Below are 15,566 nucleotides of genomic sequence, written 5' to 3'. Positions count from 1 at the left end.
CTGGAACGTTGTGTGTATTGTGCCTCGCTAATCTTGCCCAACACTCTGTGAGGTATTATGTATATTTTACAGAGGAGCAAACAAGGACCAAGGAAGGAAATCTTTATTTTCCAATCCTTATTTCTGATCTTATATAAGATCAGAAACCTTATATAAATGGTAGCATGAGGACTGAAACCCCCAAATTGGCTCTAAGGCCCCCAAAGTGCCCCTAGCTACTAGGCTACACTGCAGACAAACCAAGCTAGAACAAGCCTCAAATCTCAGGATGGGAAGGCAAATCAAGGAGCCTCTAATACAACAATTTAAATTCATGCTTAATTATGTCCCCACTGTATTGCCTTTGACATTTTCTTTGTATCCGGATTAAAGCCTGTATTGTATTTTCATGGTCTTTGAGAATTACTTAAAGCTATAGTTGACAGTGTGGGTTTGGGTGATTTACAGGTCTTTCTTTAAGTGCTGGTCCTGGGTTTTTTTTTGCTCCCACTATGGCCCGGGGCAAGCCATGTGACCTCTGTAGGCTTCAGTGTCTATTTTTAGAATGGAATTTTTAAAACCCTCACCTAAGCTTATTGTAAAGGTCAAATGGGATAAAGCCTGAATAATCTAAGTAAATCACAGGGCTCCCTCTACTGGGTCCAGTCTCAAAGAAGAGTTTAATTTCAAGAAACCTAGTCGGACCATCAAATATAAAATAAGTCTAAGTTTTACTTGCATTGCTTGCAAAGCCTCAGAGAGGATCCAGTCCATGATCCAGAACCATACTTATTCAAACCCTCTTTTCCCCATTCCCTCTTATTCTCCAACTTTATACTCGTGGGTTGACTCCCAAGTCTGTCTGTCTTTCTTTCTGTCTGTCTGTCTATCTTACTCTCTCTCCCTCATTCAACATTACAGAAGTCCAGGAACTGTGTCAAAAATCCAGCTATTTCTGATGAGAGGTGTAGTAGGAAAAACTCAGAGATCAAGGACAAAGTTATATTTAATGAGTGGAGAGAACACAAATAAGCCTGGAAACTCATAAAGCTGTTGTTCCTATGACTCATCTGATGAGGTTCCTATTGCTCCAGGCACCTAGTGAATCCCCCACAAGTGGGGGTACTTTGCTTATTATTGTTTTTGTGGTTAATGATAACGAGGATGAAATGGTCGTGAGCATTGGAGTACCAGACAGTTAACTCATTAAGAGCAGCCATCATTATCTTTGATGAGTCTCAGAGAAAGCACTGGAGAAAGTCTGTGTCCATGTTCCAAGTCCTACCCTTCACCCATTTCTCCACCTTCTCCCATTGACTTTCTCTTCCTCTCTGGCTCTCTCTGCAGGTTATAACCATCAGTACTGGACCCCCATCACCAGCAGTAAGTCACCAGGGCCCATATGTCCCTGTGCCCCCAGAACACTTCCACCCTACACCCACTCCCATGGGGAAAGTACCCACATACCCCATCCCCCAGATTCTCAGCCCCAGAGCAGCTCCAGACCAGCAATTAGAGATGCAAATTCCCGTCAGCAGCCCAGTCCTCTCTCTGCTTCATGATTTATGTTAATGTCGTGTTTTCTTTCAGCTCTGGTGACCTCCACATTTTCTCCAGGGCCCTCAGCATCTCTGCCTCCCACCCCCAGCTCTACAGGTAGGAGTCTGATCTTTGAGTCTCATGGAACTTCAACTCCCGTTCTGGCCGATCTCTCAGCCTGTCTCCCGTGCTTCCTCATCTCTGGCCACACCAGCCTCGTTTCTGTTCCTCCAGGGACCAAACATCCTTCCATCCTCAGGGTCTTTGCTCTTATGTCATAGGAGCTCAGCTCTGTTTCCCTTTGTCCTCCAGATTCAGCTCTACTGGCTCTTGCTCAGACTTCCTCATATAAAGTAGCATCATGTCCCCATATCCCACACATAGGTGGGATCTAATCTCTCTTCTATCTCTACAATCGTTTCCATCATGGAAATGACTACTGTTTGGATTTCTTGACTTCTCAAATATGTGTGGCCCACAGTCTGAGGACAAAAGGTCTTGGTGCCTCCTCTTCCCATCAAAAGGTTCGTGACAGGTCAGCCTTTGTGGACACTCTGGGATGAGAAGATTGAGGTTTCCTTTTGAGCTGATGCCGCACATCTAACATGGAGGTCCCCCCTTGGCTGCCCGAGGAGGGAGGGTATCCCAGATGGGATATCTCAGGCCTCACCTACAGGACACTATGGACAGAGAGATGGCACTAGTCCCTTCCCCCTAATGTACAGCTCAGGCCTAAAACTGTGATGGGTCTCCTCTCTCTCCCTCCCTCCAGCTGCAAGTGTGGGCCCAGCCCTGGTGCCATTCACCCTCAACTTTACCATCACCAACCTGCTCTGCACCCCAGACATGAGGCACCCAGGCTCCCTGAAGTTCAACTCCACTGAGAGGGCCCTGAATCGCCTGGTAAGAGCCCAGCAATGCCTCCTCTGGTCTGCCTTGTCCTTCCCCCACTCAGTCACCTCGGCCCCTCCTGCTCACCTCTCTCTCCTTCCTCCCCAGCTTGGTCCCTTATTCAAGAACACCAGTATTGGCCCACTGTACTCTGGCTGCAGACTGACCTTGCTCAGGTGAGACTTCCCTCCCTCACAATGGTCACAGGCAAGTTCACCTGGAAGTGAGGACCTAAACGTGGCAACTAAAAGAATCATAAATGGCTTCAGATGGGATTCCATGAATTCAGATGGAAGGCATCCCCTTTGGCTGAGTGTATCAGATAGGGCTGCCTGAAAGAAGTGGCTGTCAAATAAAGGTCTTAAATTACTTGGATAAGAAGAGCCATGGAGCATTCATGCTCACTGGTCAGAAAGGCCATCATTGACTCCTTAAGCAGACATGAAATGAGCTACCTCAGGCCATGCCCTGTGACAGGTACTAGAGGCACCGAGAGAATCAGTCATGGACTCTTCCCTCAAGGTACCCATAGTACAGAGAGGACAGCAGTCATATGAACTTAAAAACATAATAGTAACCGGATTAGTACAATGATAAAGCATTACATGGAGGCCATAGGAGGCTGGAGGATGGACTTTTAGCTGAACGTGGGGGATTTGAGTGGAAGCAGTCTGGAGAAAGCGATGCCTGAACTGAATGAGCATTAGCCAGAAAGAATTGCCAGAAGACACTTTGGCAAAAAGTATTTCAAGGGTTGGCATACCTCAGATCAGGTGGGGAACCGTGGAGTTTTAAGCAGAGGCTTGATGTGACGTCATGTATTTTAAGTAGCTCACTGGTAGATATGGGCATGGGAAATTTGATATGATGATGAGATAGGAGGTGGGGGAAATCAGTGAGGTGTTGGGCTCTTAGATGTTGCTTGGATGGGGGGGGCCAAGGACAGGGAAGGTCCAGGATGGCTCCCACATGTTTGGCTCTGGCCTCAATATGGAAACACAGCAGAAGGAGCAGGCTCTGTGTTTTAATAAGCTTAATCTGGGTCATATGGAATCTAATAAGTCTGAAGGACATCCTTGGGGCTGTTGGTTACATGGCACAGGGCTCAGGAGAGGGGTCTTGGCCAGAGAGTAAGACCGGATCTCATGATAATTAAGCCAGTAGCTGAACCAGTGAGTGTGAACCATATGATTCAAGAAGAACGAGGCCAAAAGAATAGAAGTTGGCTGAGGACGAAGCCTTGGAGATCAACCACTTTAAGGAGTAGGAAGATACCTAGATGAGAAGGTCCCAGAAGAGAATGTGCATGAGAAACCAGACAAGACCCAGTAAAGGGAAATGCCAGAAGACCAAGGGGGTGGGGTGAGCTGAAGGCAGGTGAACAAAGTGTGTAACTCTCCCACATCTCAGGATGCCCCATTCCCATGTCCCTGCTACCCTAGGACTGAGAAGGATGGGGCAGCAACAGGAGTGGATGCCATCTGCACCTATCATCCTGGCCCCATGGGCCCCGGGCTAAACAGGGAAGAATTGTACCAGGAGCTGAGTCAGCTGACCCATGGTGTCACCTGGCTGGGCACCTACACCCTGGACAGAGACAGTCTCTATGTCAATGGTGAGTGTCTGAGCTGCAGTTGGGATCTTCCAGCCCCATGTTTCTCTATACCAGTACTTCTCAACTGGGGCAGTTCTGCTCTCCATGGGACATTTGGCACATCTGGAGATATTTCATGTCATAACTGGAGCGGTACTAATGACATTGAGGAGGTAGAGGTCAGGGGCGCTGCTAAACATCCCACAATGCACAACGCAGCCCTCCACCATGAAGAATTATCTAGACCAAAATGTCAGTGATGTTGAGTTTGAGAAATTGCCGTATACAGATTTAGTTCCAGTGCAAACCTGGCATTTCCTTGGAGACCCATTTTTGAATACTGAACATATCATGGGAAGCTGATTTTCTTTCCCTCTTCACCTCCTGGAATAATATTTTTCTTCCTTGTTTTCACTGCTTCCCGTAAGAGCCCAATATGCAGACTCTAGGGAAAGAAGTGGGTGAGAAAGAACTCTGGTTAAATTTTCCGAATGGGCAGCAGGTGACCATTTCAACCTTCACCCCACTTCATTCTCGCCATTATGACAACCAATTTACTCAGTGTCCACAGGCTGGTCAGAACACACAGACTTCATGAGATAACATCACACTTAGCACATAGTCCATGAATAACTACTTATACAACGCCATTAGCAACAATGCCCCTACTGGCCATGCTAACACTGAGAATACTAAGTACAATTGTGGCTAATTCTTATCAAAAGGTTCTTATGGGCCAGAAATTGTGCTAAACTCTTTTATTAGTATTATCTTGTATTAATCTTACTCAATACCCTGTGAGTTGTTACACTCATTTTTACAGAGAGAGCCATCTTGCATTCAGACAGTAAGTCATATTCCCTGAGATAATCCAGCCATCATGCATGACAGAGTCAAGACTCAAACAAACTGGAAATTGAATCTAACCTCCAAGTTTCGAACTACAAGGTGACACCACAGACCATCCAGATAAAGAGAGCCTCAAATCTCAGGATAGGACGGGGGTATAAATGACCTCTAGCCTAACAATCTAACCTAATGCTTGGTTAGTTATGTCCCCTCTATATCAACTTGGATATTTCCTTAAAACAGTGGTTGATAGTGATTGGTAAGTGACAGATCTCTGTTTTATGTGATTATGGACAAGCCATGCAACCCCTGTAGGCTTTACAGAATGGAATAAACATATATACCATGCAGGATTTTCCTAATGGTCACAGAAGATAGTTCACAGGAATAACCCCAGTAAATCATGGGGCTCCTCTGGGTCCAGAATTACTCCCACCCCTCACATCCAAGGCGATGACCATGACCCAGAGAAACACTGATGAAAAATTCTCTTTTCCCCAATTCCTTTCAGAATCCAATTTTTATGCCATGCATCTGACCTCCAAGTCTCTTCTCATGTTCATTATCCTAGCCCTTTTCTAACGTTTCTCTAATATTCCAAACCACATGCACATTTCCTCTCCTCCATCTTGCTCGCTTCCACAGACCACTCTAAAGTCATACTATCATAAAATTTTGTGAAGGAAGAAAAGCTGAGAGAGCAAGGCTAAAATTATCTTTATGGATTAAGAGGACATGGTTAAGCCTTGGAACACACTTGTTTGTAAGTTTGCCCCACTACCTTGTAATGTATTGTTTTGTATTATTTCTGGTGCATAGTACAGTCCCAATAAATAGGGGCAGCTATTATTATTGTATTTTTATTTTGGCAATAATAATGGTGATGATGTTCGTCACTATTTTCAAGGGATAAGCCACATAAGGGAACTGAATGAAATGTAGCCATTACTGTTCATGTATAAATCTCAGCAAGTTTGCTAATGAATTTCATGATTTTCATCTACCCCTTCCTTAACTCTTAGCCATTATAACAGTCCTTTACTTATCTCTGCAGGTTATAATCACCGGTACTGGACCCCTACCACCAGCAGTGAGTATTCAAGACTGAGATTTCAATGCCCACTGGACCCTTATTCCCCAAAGCACCTTCTTGTGGAGAGAAACTGCCAATGCTCCTTCCCTAAGTGTCTAGCCGCAGACTCAGAGGAGCCCCCACCCCACCCAGGGTCTTGCTCTGAGTCAAGACAAAAGACCAAATTCTAATGAATAGCTTTTGTCCCACATTCTTTCAGGATGGGACTTCATAATTTTTCCCATGTTCTTTTTTTTTTTTTTCCTCAGCTCCAGTGACTTCTGCATTCTCTCCAGAATCTTCCACCTCTCTGCCCCCCATCCTCAGCTCTACAGGTAGGAGCCTGCTCTCTGAGACCCGTAAAACTTCAACTCCCCACAGTCTGGTTCCTGTAGACCACGCAGCCTCAGCTTGTCCTACTCACTTCCCTCCCTCACTCTCCAAAATCTGGCCGGAGCAGACATTTTCTGTTCCTCTAGTGTCCTAACCTCTGGACTTTATACCAGTTCTTCCTGGAGATCCGCTATACCTGGCACCTTATTACTTTTCAAATCCCAGCTCAATCTCACCTTCTTTGAAAGACCTTCCTAGACCATCTTATAGGAAGTAGCACCTCTGAATACACACCTGGCCCACAGTTTTTCACTATCCACAACCATGAATATTTTCTGATGGAATTTAATACTATTTTCTTTATTCAGTATTTATGTATTTGTCACCTTGGAGCTGAGCACCTAGTCTGCACTCACTTTATATTAATTGACTGGTTGAATGAATGAATGTAGCAATCTTGTATATGTCCACATTTGTGGATTTATTTTGAACATCCTGAAAATCATTCAAGATCTTAGTCATGAACTTGGTTCTTGCTGTCTCCTCATTTGACCCAGATGTGGGTCTGAGGGCTCTTGAGTCTCCAGGAACCTGATACAGGGGCTTGATTTATGTCAGGAAACTTGTCTTACCTCCAACCCTTAAGATTTATTTTAAAATTAGAGTCTATGGGTACTTTTCACGCTTATGTCATGACCAAGACAGGACTTCCCTGATCTTTAATCTTGCCGTGGGAGCCTGGAGTTACGGGATACAAGCTGCCGATTTGAATTCTGCCCTCCGGCTTTCTGTGTTTTATGAGTCAAGACACTGCAAACTTTTTACCAACTTTAGACAGAATGCACACTCTCCACTTCCTTACTGCTCCACTCTGATCAACTCAACCATTTCTGTAACAGGCTTAGCTCCTACAAGCTTGGCATGTGCTATAGACCAAGTCATCCCATGACTGATGATGTCATTTTCCTGTAGATGCATTCAAGACTTCTTCTTCATCTTTGGTTTTTAGAAGTTTGATTATGATGTATCTGAGCATGGTTTTCTTTGAGTTTATACTATTCGGGATTTTTGAAGCTTCCTGAATCTGAAAATGTATGTTTTCAAGAGATGTGGGCAAGTTTTAGCTACTATTGCTTTTTTTCCCCCAGTTATACCAGTACCATTTATTTAAAAATCTTCTTTCTCCATTAAATTGTACAGGCGCCCTTGCTGAAAATCAATTCATCATAAATGTGAGGATTTGCTTCTAGACTTTCAATTATATCCCATTGATCTACATGTCCACCCTTATCTAGTACCTTACTGTCTTGATTACTATTGCTTTGTTTACTCTACTTTTTTTGTTTCTTTTGGTTGTTTTATTTAAATTCCAGTTAGTTAACATACATTGTAAGAGTAATTTCAGGTGAACAATTTAGTGACTCAGGACTTACATACGACACCCAGTGCCCATCACAGCAAGTGCCCTCCTTAATACCCATCGCCCATTTAACCCATCTCCCCACCCACCTCCCCTCTGGTAGCCATCAATTAGTTTGTTCTCTGTAGTTAAGAGTCTGTTACTGGCTGGTCTCTCTCTCTCTTTTTTTTTTCCTTTTTGCTCACTTGTGTCATTTCTCAAATTCTACATATGAATGAAATCATATGGTGTTTGTCTTTCTCTGACTGACTTATTTTGCTTAGCATAATATACTCTAGCTCCATCCGTGCTGTAGCAAATGGCAAGATTTTATTCCTAAGTTTTTAAACGTTTTTATTTATTTTTGAGAGAGAGACAGTGTGAGTGGGGGAGGGGCAGAGAAAGGAGGCAACACAGAATCTGAAGCAGGTTCCAGACTCTGAGCTGTCAGCACAGAATTATAATATTCGGTGAATAATGTTCACCTATTGTGAATAATGCTGCTTTAAACATGGTTGTACAAAACAGAAAAATACCTATTTTTGAGTTAAAAAGGCATTGTAGCTGTACCATTCATTTGTTTGTGGGACTCGGGTAACATTTACTTTCTCTGAGCCTCAGTTTCCCCAGCTGTAAAATGGAACTGGTGATACTGAACTCCCAGGATTGTGGTGAGGGTGAGATGAGATGCTGTAGATGAAGTGCCCAGTACAGAGATGAGCACCCAACTGGTGCTCCTCAGATGAAATCTGTAAAGGGTACAGTCACCCACTTCAGACCTCTGTCTTTTGATTCTTCATACACTAACCCCAGAATAACTATACAGGGTTCTTGTTTTCTTTTCTTTTTTAATGGGACACTTTTGACAAAGAAAGGGAGAGTTTTAATTAATATTTACATGCAAGCCACATGACTGTCGAGGGAAAACCAGGAGATGTGGTCAGTCCACGTAAAATCCACTCTTCAAAGATGGTTTAATGAGATTGAGACAGGAGTCACTCTCAGGGGGGACAAGACCACTCAGCGGGTGCACATTCTCCGATGGTGAAGTCAGAAGCCAATGGGAGATCTCTGCCCCAGGGGGCAACAGAGTGATTTTGCTTCGTTTCCTCCCACGAAAATGTCTGCCAACTGTTTTTCCTTAGATGCACTAGGATGAAGAGTTGAGGTTCTTTTTCCAGCTAAAATCATCCATCCAGGTTGGAGGCCAAGTCTGGCTGGATGCAAGGAAGACACAGATAGGGTGGCAACCCTTGGATCTGCCGCGTACAGCCATCCCCATCAGAGATCGTAATGAAGCCCCTCTCTCCCTTTACGGCTGCAGGTGTGAGCCTGTCTCTGGTGCCCTTCACCCTCAACTTCACCATCACCAATCTGCGCTACACAGAGGACATGGAGCTCCCAGGATCTGAGCTATTCAACAGTGTAGAGAGGACCTTGAATCGTCTGGTGAGAGCCCCTCCAATGCCGGCCCTCCAGTGCCTACTTTTGTCCTTCCCAGCCCCTCGGCCCATCTACTTACCTCTATGTCTTTCATCCCCAGCTCAAACCCTTGTTCCAGAACAGCAGTATTGGGCCCCTCTATTATGGCTGCAGACTGACCTTGCTCAGGTGAGAACTCCAGACTACACATGCATGCAATGTGCAGGGGGTGGGGGCCACGAGCGGTACCTCCATCACAGGACAGCTGACCACCGGCTGCCAGGCTGTCTCACATTGTGTTCCTAACCAGGAAATGCAGAATCGTCTTGGACTCCCCTTCCCAGGTGACAGGGTTGAACTTCTCAGAGAGATCTTTCTTCTGGAATTCATCAAGAAGACAACTGGTCAATCGTGCTGGCTTTATCACAATGGAGCCATAGTTTCCAACCAGAATGATTTCCCTCGCAGGGGACATTCGGCAATGTCTGGAGACATTTTTTGGTTGTTGAAACTCACGGGTGGTAGTTACTCCTGGCGTCTAGTGAGTGAGGCCAGGAATGCTGCTAAATATCCTACTTGACATCTCTGTGCCTCAGCATCCTCACCTGTCAGTTGGAGTATCTCGATTTGCTTTCTTGCAAACAAATGTAGCCCATGATTCTGCTGGATGGTGATTTGGTATCTCTTCTGCTGGGAGATTCTCCAGCCTGGGTTGGCTCAGCTGATCTCAGATGAGGCTCATTCTTGTGTCTGCAGTCAGCTGCTGGCCGGGATACTTTCCTCCACATTGTCTCATGCTCCAGAAGGCAAGCTTGGGTTCATTCACATGCTCAGAGTTCCAAGAGCAGCAAGACATGTCAAGTCTGATTGCACATGTGCCTTCCAAGCCGTCACTTGCATCACATTTGTGAACGTGCATTGGCCAAGCCCAGATTCAAGAGATGAAGAAACAGACTCCACTTCTTTTTTTATTTTTTAATGTTTATTTATTTTTGAGAGAGAGGGAGGGAGAGAAAGAGAGAGAGAGAGCAAGCAAGGAAGAGGCAGAGAGAGAGAGACACAGAATCTGAAGCAGGCTCCAGGCTCTGAGCTGTCAGCACAGAGCCCAACGCAGGGCTTGAACTCCATGAGATCAAACTGTGAGATCATGACCTGAGCTGAAGTCAGACACAGCTGACTGAGCCACCCAGGTGCCCTGAAAGAGACTCCACTTCTGATTGAAGGAAAGAATTTGTGGTCATTTGTGTGAGCATAGATAGTGAGGATTAAAATGAAAGGTGCTTAGCAAAGGAAGTAACATATAAAGGACACACAGTAAATTATTCATGACCTTTCCTAGACCTAGATACTGAGAATAACTCTATCATGTGGGAGCCCCCACGTGTGTACTTGTCTCACTTTACTTCTTGTGTGAAATCTCCCAATCAATGACCCTTCATCTGAGGAAGGAATACCCTCAGCTCCAAAGATACCATAGTCCTCCAGCCACAATGCTATGTCTTCCCCCTTTCCACTGGCCTTGAGATTTCTCTGGCTCTGAGATACCACACAGACTCATGCCCATCTCCACTCAAGGCTGGCTGCTTAGCCTCACTGTTTCTTTCAAAAGGCTCAGTCTCACTCACTGCAAGGTCCATTTGCACCAAGAACTTTGGCCCTATTAATGCCTTATAAAAATGACTGTCTTTTACTGACCATTTACTAGTGCTAAGTGCTGTAGGGTCTGTCCTATTACCTCATTTGATGGATGAAAAAAAAAAAAGAGCCACAGAGAGGTTGAGGGATTTACTCAGAGTCAGCCAGCAACTGAGCCAGAGAGCTGGGGTTTAAGCAATTTGACACTGCTTTTTCTCACCTTCTCTAAGTCCTCTCCATCATGCTTCTGTCATTAGCATATATGTTGCCTTGTTATGATTGTAATTTTATTTCTTTTCCTTATTTATTTATTTATTTATTTATAAATGTTTATTCTTGAGAGAGAGAGCAGGGTAGGGGCAGAAAGAGAGGAGACATAGAGTCTGAGGCTGGGGCTCTAACTCATGAACCATGAGATCATGACCTGAGCTGAAGTTGGACACTTAACCGACTGAGCCACCCAGGCGCCCCATTTTACGTTTTTAAAAATTTAAATCCAAGTTAGTTAACCTATAGTGTAATAATGGTTTCAGGAGTAGAACCCAGTGATTCATCACTTACATACAACACCCAGTGCTCATCCCAACAAGTGCCCTCCTTAATGGCCATCACCCATTTAGCCCATCCCCCACCCACCTCCCTCCAGCAACAGTTTATTCTCGGTTTATTCTCTGTATTTAAAAGTCTCTTATGGTTTGCCTCCCTCTCTGTTTTTAGCTTATTTTTTGCCCTCTTTCTCCTATGTTCATCTGTTTTGTTTCTTAAATTCCACATATGAGTGAAATCATATATTTGTCTTTCTCTGACTGACTTGTTTCATTTAGCATAATTCACTCCGGTTCCATTTTTTAAAAATGTTTTATTTATTTCTGAGAGAGAGAGAGAGTGAGCAGGGAAGGGGCAGAGAGAGAGGGAGACACAGAATCCAAAGCAGGCTCCAGGCTCTGAGCTGGCTGTCAGCACAGAGCCCGATGCGGGGCTCGAACCCACGAACCGTGAGATCATGACCTGAGCTGAAGTCGGACGCTCAACCGACTGAGCCACCCAGGCGCCCCACTCTAGTTCCATTTTTAACGCTCAGCACAAGCATCAGCATTGGAAGATGCTGCACCCTCTGTGCTCAGGGGTCTTGCTTGTCCTAATCATGTCCAACCCCCTTCCAGCACCAAGACCCTTCCAGGCTGTCTACCAGCTGTTCTGCTTTCTCTGTCCCCTCCTTCAGTGAGGCTTCCCAGGGCTCCTACCTGGAGTCCCCACCTCCCCTTTCCCATGTCTCCCTGCCCAGGCCTGAGAAAAAGCGAACAGCCACTGGAGTTGATGCTGTCTGTACTCACCGTTCTGACCCCATGGGCCCTAAGCTAGACAGGGAGAAGCTGTACTGGGAGCTGAGCCATCAGACCCATGGTGTCACCCAGCTGGGCTTCTTCACCCTGGACAAGAAAAGCCTCTATGTCAATGGTGAGCAACCTTTTTTGTAACCACAAGTTAAAGCTGAGAATCTGCCTCCTGCCTGCAAGGGAGTCATAGAAGCCACCCGGTGTGTTATTTTCCACCTGAGTGATATCTCTTGATGAGTCAAGGACCCCCATGGGCCCTCCAGTTTCCAAATCCTTTTCTTCCCTTTGCATCCCTGCATTTCAGGGCTGCGATTTCTGTACTTGTCTGGGCCACAAAGTCTTTATCCAGACTGATAAAAGAGGATATCTCTCTGGCTGAAGTCAGTGGCTATTCAAAGGTCTGGCCATCTCTGTCCCTGTCAACGTCTATCTCAAAATCTCCTCTGGAGCCTGAAAAGCACACTTAACAAACCCATTTCTAGAAATGTTGGTGTATTTACCTTCCCAAATAAATTGCAAGTTCATGAAGACAGGGGCCCGGGTCTCTGATCTCTCAGCCTTTTAGAAATGAGATAGGGTTCCCCCTGAATCACAACCATTGAACTACGTAGATGTGAAGTCTTAGTTGGGGGTAGGGGCTGGTGGGCTTTGGGGCTATATCTTGGACCTCCCTCCCTTGCTTGCATCCCAGTTCTGTCTCCTTTTCTCATTTCAGGTTACACCCACTGGACCTCAGCCCTCATACCCAGTGGTGAGTATCCGTAGCCCTGATGACCACATGCTGCAGACCCCTGGTGACAGCAACTGATCCCCTACCCCCAGGGCCTGGGGGAGAGAGGTGGCTAGGAGGCTGAATTCCTCCTGCATTCAGTGGCTCTAGGGGAAGGCACTCCACTCAGAATCCCCATTCTTACACCAGACTGTTCATCCTTAGCTCCCGTGACCCCCGTGCTCTCCCCAGGGACCTCGGCAGTGCCAGCCCACTTCTCCAGCTCCACAGGTAGGCGATTTCTCTCTCTAGCTCCTTGTAAGGAGCCTCAAATCTATACCTGGAAGTTGTAAAGAAAAGCCCTGGAGCTACCAGGGTCCCCTGCTCTGCTCTCACTCCTCAAGAGCAGAGAATGTGTCCTCCTCATCTGTCCATATGCATTGGCCTAGGACAATTGACTGACCCCCTCAGTGCCTCAGTGTCCTCACCTGCCGGGTAAGAATAATCACACCTCATAAGGTCATTGTGAAGGTTGAATGAGAATGTATGGAAGCACACAGCATGGAGACTACCAGGGAACTTAGTATGATAGACATCACTGGGCGCGTGACCCGTACCAGGCAGAGGGCAGAAGATGGAGTCAGGTGGTCCCTCCCCTCACCAAGCTGACTGTGTTCTGAGAGACTGGAATTGAATGTGTGGTTACGATTGATAATAATTGTAAAGGATAACCACGGGGCACCTGGGTGGCTGTCAGCTAAGCGTCCAACTCTTTTTTTTTTTTAGTTTATTTATTTTGAGAGAGAGAGAGTGTGTGTGTGAACAAGCATGAGCAGGGAAGAGGTAGAGAGAGAGAAGGAGAGAGAGAATCCCAAGCAGCCTCTATACTGTCAGCACAGAGCTCTTGGGGCACCTGGGTGGCTCAGTCACTTGAGCATCCAACTCTTGGTTTCGAGCTCAGGTCATGATCTCACAGTTCATGAGTTCAAGCCCCACATTGAGCACTGTGCCGACAGTGCAGAACCTGCTTAGGGTTCTCTCTCTCCCTCTCTCTCTGCCCCTCCCTTGCTCATGCTCACTCTCTCTCTCAAAATAAATAAACATGAAAAAAATCAAGATAACCATGTTATTCAGCACGTAAACATGCCACACTCTGTAGTTCTGCTTTTTAATTTTTAATCTTTTAAATTTAAATTTTTCATTTTGAAATGAACATAAATTCACAGGAAATTGCAAAATATAGTACAGAGTTCCCTGCATGCTTCACTCAATTTCTCCTCAGTGGTTAACATCTTCTGTAACTACAGTATAATATCAAAACCAGGAAATTAACTGTGAAAATCCACAGACCTCAGATTTCAGATTTTACTAGTTTTATATGGATTCCTGTGTGTGTGTGTGTGTGTGTGTGTGTGTGTGTGTGTGTGTGTTTATGCCATTTTATCACATTGGCAGATTTTCATAAGCACCACTACAATCAAGGCTCAGAACAGTTCTATCACTACAAAGATGTTTTACAGGCATACCCACCCAGCCTCATTCTGGCAACCACTAATTTGTTTCTCATCTCTTTAATGTTATTGTTTTGGGAATGTTGTATCAATAACATCATATAGCATCCAATCTTTGGGGACTGGGATTTTTAAAATTTTTTAAAAATGTTTATTTATTTTTGAGAGAGAAAGAGACAGAGCACGAGTGGGGAAGGGGGCAGAGAGAGGAGACATAATCTAAAGCAGGATCCAGGCTCTGAGCTGTCAATACAGAGCCTGATGCAGCACTTGAACTCATGAACTGTGAGATCATGACCTAAGCTGAAGTCAAACACTTAACTGACTCAGCCACCCAGGCGCCCCTCTAAATTTTTTAAAATGTTTATTTTTGAGAGACAGAGACCGGGCATGAGTGGGGGAGAGGCAGAGAGAGGGAGACACAGAATCTGAAGCAGGCTCCAGGCTCCCAGCTGTCAGCACAGAGCCCGATGAGGGGCTTGAACTCACGGACTGTGAGATCATGACCTGAGCCCAAGTCGGAGGCTTAACCGACTGAGCCACCCGGGCGCCCCTGAACCGTTTTCTACAAGCAGCTCCACGAGCATGCCCACCAACAATGCATGAAGATTCCAGTTTCTGCACATCTTTGCCAACACTTATTTTTTCCATCCTTCCTCCCTCCTTCCCTCCTTCCCTCTCTCCCTCTCTCTTTCTCTCTTTCTTCCTTTCTTTCATCGCCTAATAGCCATCCTAATGGATGTGGATGCAACCACATTTAATAGCATCTGGCTTTGCTCCTTATGAGGCCTCTGTGTTTGGTTCTAAGGTAGCCTACCTGCCACTCTGAACCTCTGCTTCCTCACATCTGGATCCATCTCCATCCCCAGAAGCTGTTTTAGAGGCCAGCCCAGGCCGGACTGAGGCACCGCCTTCTTTTGCTTTCTCCTGCTACAGCAGCCATCCCTTTCCTGGTGCCGTTCACCGTCAACTTCACCGTAACCAACCTGCACTACGAAGACGACATGCAGCGCCCAGGCTCCTGGAAGTTCAACTCCACAGAGAGAATCCTGCAGGATCTGGTGAGAACCTGGCCCATCGCGCCAGCCCCACCCCACATCGCCCCTCCCATCGCGCCAGCCCCACCCCACATCGCCCCGCCCATCGCGCCAGCCCCACCCCACATCGCCCCGCCCATCGCGCCAGCCCCACCCCACATCGCCCCGCCCATCGCGCCAGCCCCACCCCACATCGCCCCGCCCATCGCGCCAGCCCCACCCCACATCGCCCCGCCCATCGCGCCAGCCCCACCCCACA

General features: G+C 46.1%; 1 protein-coding gene across 1 annotated transcript in view; it reads left to right on the top strand.

Annotated features, from left to right (window-relative positions):
- MUC16 (mucin 16, cell surface associated) overlaps positions 1-15,566 on the top strand; it is a 59,581-nt gene that overhangs the window by 1,788 nt on the left and 42,227 nt on the right. The window contains exons 2-14 of the mRNA XM_039251654.1: positions 1,327-1,362; positions 1,570-1,635; positions 2,291-2,421; positions 2,518-2,585; positions 3,852-4,024; positions 5,907-5,942; positions 6,194-6,259; positions 8,981-9,105; positions 9,200-9,267; positions 11,999-12,171; positions 12,766-12,801; positions 12,985-13,050; positions 15,207-15,331. Of these exons, the coding sequence (XP_039107585.1) occupies positions 1,327-1,362; positions 1,570-1,635; positions 2,291-2,421; positions 2,518-2,585; positions 3,852-4,024; positions 5,907-5,942; positions 6,194-6,259; positions 8,981-9,105; positions 9,200-9,267; positions 11,999-12,171; positions 12,766-12,801; positions 12,985-13,050; positions 15,207-15,331 (1,169 nt within the window). The remainder of the gene's footprint in view (positions 1-1,326; positions 1,363-1,569; positions 1,636-2,290; positions 2,422-2,517; positions 2,586-3,851; positions 4,025-5,906; positions 5,943-6,193; positions 6,260-8,980; positions 9,106-9,199; positions 9,268-11,998; positions 12,172-12,765; positions 12,802-12,984; positions 13,051-15,206; positions 15,332-15,566) is intronic.

Source organism: Hyaena hyaena, unplaced genomic scaffold, assembly GCF_003009895.1.
Source record: "Hyaena hyaena isolate Hyena2069 unplaced genomic scaffold, ASM300989v1 scaffold_396, whole genome shotgun sequence".
Taxonomy (NCBI): domain Eukaryota; kingdom Metazoa; phylum Chordata; class Mammalia; order Carnivora; family Hyaenidae; genus Hyaena; species Hyaena hyaena.
This window is presented reverse-complemented; position numbering and strand designations above follow the sequence as displayed.